Source organism: Atta colombica, unplaced genomic scaffold (genome assembly GCF_001594045.1).
Source record: "Atta colombica isolate Treedump-2 unplaced genomic scaffold, Acol1.0 scaffold141, whole genome shotgun sequence".
Lineage (NCBI taxonomy): Eukaryota > Metazoa > Arthropoda > Insecta > Hymenoptera > Formicidae > Atta > Atta colombica.
Genome location: NW_017259230.1, coordinates 1001751 through 1007149, shown reverse-complemented (window position 1 = coordinate 1007149; position 5399 = coordinate 1001751). Strand labels below are relative to the sequence as shown.

General features: G+C 27.2%; 1 protein-coding gene across 1 annotated transcript in view; it reads left to right on the top strand.

Annotated features, from left to right (window-relative positions):
- LOC108684971 (octopamine receptor beta-3R-like) overlaps nucleotides 1–5399 on the top strand; it is a 27330-nt gene that overhangs the window by 21052 nt on the left and 879 nt on the right. Inside the window, exon 3 of the mRNA XM_018189543.1 lies at nucleotides 886–997. Coding sequence (XP_018045032.1) covers nucleotides 886–997 — 112 coding nt within the window. The remainder of the gene's footprint in view (nucleotides 1–885; nucleotides 998–5399) is intronic.

Below are 5399 nucleotides of genomic sequence, written 5' to 3'. Positions count from 1 at the left end.
AAATTTATTAAAATTAAAATATTTTGATAAATTTAAATCAAGTCACATAAGATGAAATAGAAAAAAGAATTAAATCGTGCTTCAAAAATTAAATAAAATTATAAAATATAAAATACAATGATTGAATTGCTCTTTTCTTCTTTTAATTTTATAACTTTTAAATCGTGAAATTAAAATGATTAAAATAAAAATAAATAAAATAAGATAAGAAAGAGGAAGAAACTAATTACAAAGAGAGAAATTAATTATAGAAATTAATTATCTTATATGAGTTTCGATTTAATTTCAAATAATCAACAATCAATTTGACTTCGCTAAATTGAAGAGTGGGATTGTTACCAACCCATGTAACTAATTGAAGGTTGAGAGTATGTGTGTAACTGAATCTCCCATTAATATGAATTTCCATAGAAAAATATAAAATTAGTGTTAAGTATACTAGAAAAATCATTATAATATATTATATTAATATTATTATTAGAACTGCATTTCGGATTTAGTTTACATTCTATAATGATAATTATGTAAACAACTCTAATCTCGTTGAATTTGAATTAAAATTTAAATCAATTCAACGCGTGTAATGGAATGTACTATGTTAATACTCACGCTTCATACTCTACATAAATCTACATTATACACAACGCGCATATTTAATACATAATTACAGATATAATTATCCATAAAATTTCCATAAAGAACTGCGATCTATCTGATAACATAAATTCCATTATCTAATAATATTAAAACTTTTTTTAAGATTTCTTTTATGTGAAATAAATTATTTATTAAAAGCTTAATTTATTTGACTGATACTAATTGTAAAATATTAAATTTCTCAAAAAGTCAGCATCACGACATAATTTGATTATTTTTATGTTTCAGGTACTTCGATACGACAGCAAACAAAAAGTTGGCGGGCCGAACATAAAGCTGCGAGAACACTTGGTATAATTATGGGGGCATTTCTCCTTTGTTGGCTGCCGTTCTTTCTTTGGTGAGCATCAAGTGAAAAAAAATTAATAATTCAATTTCTTTAAAGAAGATTTTTTATGATTTTAATTAGAAAAAAATAGTCAAAAAATTTTCAAATAATTTGATTAAAATTTTATTTATTATATTATTCTATTTCTAATTAATCGAAGAGTTTGTCGATGAAAAGGGAAAATTAAAGATCAATACAATAAAATGTAAAATAGAAAAGCAAATCTTTGATTTACATCTTTAATTTAAATTCTTATTAATTGAAAGAAAAAATGGAATTAATTCGATTTAAATGTTTGTAAATTAAGAATTTCAAAATTTGTAGAATCAAATTGAATAAATAATCTATCTACCTTCCAAAGCAATGTCGAAGTTGCCTCTCACCAATTTTGATGGACTTTAGATATGTTGTTTGCTTATCTCAAGATTTAAAGATCCCCTAAAGAAAAGAATTTTTCCATTTTCAAAATTTCCATTTCCATCCATTTTCGACATTTTCAAAAAATATGAATATATTAAGAATATAAAATATTATAAAACTTTTATATAAAATATTTTTTTCCTCATATATTTCATAGTTTCAAGGATATTTGTTAAAAATAAAAAAATTATTATTTTGATGTTGTTTCTCTAAACTTTGAGATAAGAAGATAAAACATGGGCTTAATATTCTTAGATGCTCCGCAACATATCCAAAACTCATCAAAATTGATGAGGGACAGTTCCGACGATTGCCTTGATCTTTTAAAATATATGAAATAATAATAAATAAAAATTTGTGTATTAAAAATTTAATTAAACTGTATTTTTTTACTGATTACACACATACACATACACACACACACACACACACACACACACACACACACTCGCGCGCGCCCACGTACGCACATATAAACTAAAGAAATAAGTCTCTTGAATTGACGTCAACAAATTTTTCTAAAAGAAAGAACACAGAGAAGAGCTCGATCTCATCAAACAAAATAGTTTCAGTGAAAATTCATTTAGCTCACTTTACTTTGTAGAAATTTTGCTATGGAATTTATATATCGAATTGTTTTATCAAGAGTAAAAGAGAAGAAAAAAAAAGAAGGAAAGAAAAAGAAGTCAAAAACCTTGCTGATGCCAAATATCTAAAGTTAGCAGAGGAAGAGATGATCTCGTCTGCCCCATGTTTTATTAATGCAAGCTCGGAAAGTGCATCTCTATGGAGTTTACCGAGGGCTTACCCTACTCTCTCCACAAGCTTGCTCGCAGTTTGACTATTTGCTTGACTAAGCATCACGATTGTAGCGGAATATGAAGGTCTCTCTTAGAAAGACTTGAGGAACGAAGAAAAAAATTGTCTTAAAGCGTTTCCGATCCAAAATTAAAAATAGATAATGCGGGAGACAGACATGATCTGTACGAACAAATTGATAGGTATCTTCGGAAATTTGTTTAGCCTTGGGAATGTATGCAAATCCCTTTAGACACGCAATAATTATATGTGATGTGGTCACTTACCACTTAGATGAGTTTATCCATGAAGGAATGGATTTCGCAGTAAAACTATGTTTTTAGGATTACGTGGAAAGTAGCAAGAATAAAGGAATTTAAAATAGAATGAGTAAAAGTACTTTAATTTTAAAATACTACGAAAAGTTCTTCATTTATAGATTAGCTTCTTTAAATTGTTATTAAAATTATTAAAAAGATTTAATGAAGCATTTTCATATAAATAAATAGATAACTTTAAAATTATATTGTAAAAGATATGATAAAATTAGAATTAATTGTATCCTTGTATATAAAGCTCATATTATACCATTTTATTTTATTTTCTTAATAAAATACTACATATTAAATCGGTTCTTATTGAATGTGTTATAGTAGTAATTTCGTTAAATAGCAAATGATGACGATGAATAAATATGCTCAATTGAATTTCCGCCGGAAAATGAGCTCTCTATGGAAATAGAGCGAAGCAATGCAGATATATGGACGTGCAACGGAACACCTCGATTTTGCAACTCGATTTTTATTCATGCAAATGCACAAAGCGCATCACTCTACTGACCTAAAAGCTCGCGTTAGTTTCCTAGTTCGGCCATTTTCCGAATCGCGTTATCGACTTTTGTACAATCGATTTACTTTTATTGTATGAATTTAATGTGTTTTTAAGAAAATATCCAGATACCAATACGTAAACCTTTTTAATTCGCCCTTTAACGTTTATAGTTATTTACATTTTTTGTATCCAATCTCGATAACCTGCTAACATTTTATATTTTTATTTTATTATGTGTTCGATATTGTATGTTTTTCTTTCTCCATGTGATATATGTTTTGCGAGATGTGCGACAGAAATAACAATAGAGATATATTGAAAAACAATACAACGAGATAAATCCGTAGGAGCGGATGTAGTTGTATAGAAGAGATCAACGTTTTCAAAGTCCAATTTGTTTGATTGATATCGGTGGCTTTATAATTTTCGTCAAACGGAGATAACTGTAACCACAAATCCACGTCGATCCATTTAATATTGCATTATATCGGTATCGATGCTTTGCACATTAATAATAATACGACTGTGTCGAAAATGCGATTGCATTACGTTTTTAGCCTTATTTCGATTTAAATAGAATATCCAATATTTTAGTCAATGAGGCAATTTTTTAGTGACATGAAATGCATAAAATAAGCTTTCCTTTAGAGAAAATCGCGCTAAATTTTTGCAATAAAATGCATAGCTTTGAAATTATTTGTTGCTTTTTTCATATTTCATTAATTTAATTTTGGAATATAAATTAGAAATCATTATATTAAACTGCTGTATAATAATTATATTGAACTATAAGTATTATTCCTCTTAATTTAAACTAGTAATTGACGTGATAACTTTGCGAATTATTGGAACAATTATAATAGTTTCTGTTTAATAGATATACCTTCAGATTTACCTCATTAAACTTTTAGGATTTATGTTACATTTTTTCAAGCGTAATAACATCTCTAAATCACAGGAAATTTCGAATTTCATTACAAAATTGTGGATGCTACATATGCTGAATTCAGAACATGAATCTTATTTTCACGTTGATTTTCACCCACGTAGAAAAGGCAATATTGAAATATTGATTTGAAATCTACACATAATTCAGCAGATGCATGTATATGCGAAATACCCAGCGCAGAAGTTTGTCTGTAGAAAAACAGATGAGGCATACGTTTTCTCCGATGTAGTTTTGGCATAAAACAAATCCCATAAATATCTGAGCTCTATATCTGTATACGTGCTTTCAAGATACGTAAGAGATTACTAACACTGCATTAAGGTAAATGTCCTTATTGAAAATTATAGCGCACCGTATTTGGCTGATCTATTCTCTTGATCTTTTCCCTACAGATTTAAAATCTGTCTCGATTATTGGTGTTACCACGCCATGATCATCTTTAATGATTTACGTTATTATGTTATTTAGTAGTATAATATTGTATTTATTACAAAAAAGTAAAAAAAAATGCCTTTTTTTACATAACAAATAATTTTATATAACGAAAGAAGGTAAAGATAATATGAATAACATATCATATTTTTTATATTTTGTAAAATTTGTGAGAGAGTTATTTTTCATTTATACATATTTTTTAGATCAATTGTATATTAGAAGAAATCCCTCTATTATAAGATATGCGCCTAATATGAGATAGCGGCGCTTCTAATAAACGTTATCTATTGGTTCCATTATGAATTTATTATTCTTGGATTGAAAATTATTTAGTAGAAAATTCATTATTAGATCATGTCTGTAGTCATTATAAAAAAGACTTTAGAATTTGGATATTGAATTTGGATCTTCAAGTTTCATTGAGAGCATTTAAACATTGTTTATTATTTAATAAATAAATATTTGTCAATAAATTCTTCATGTAATGATAGAATAAAGTCGTACTAATAGAAAAATATGGGGTATGTTGAATTGTTTAATTACAGAATAAATTTGATCGTAAAATCGTAAGGTATGGAAATCATAATATGAGATACCCAGGATATTTCTAATATGAAATAACTCATGCTCGCATGTCACACTGAAAATCGCTAAAGTATAAATGTTATTACAATAATAAAAAGGACAATCGAAAAGAATATTGAGTATCTATTTCTGCGATGCTTGATTTCAACTATCAGAAGATGAGTTCTGAGTATAATGTATCGCGCACTGACTGTGTTTGTTTGTATTTAAGAAACATTAAATAAAATTTTTTAGTTACAATACTGATATACTTTGCGTTTTATTTTATCAATTTCTCGGGGTATCTCATATTAGGAGCACAATTTTTTGACTTTTTTGATTTACTCATGTTTTATATTTTTTTAATTTTCAAAAAAAAATGAGGGGGGGGGAATTTGAATTATATATGTATATATA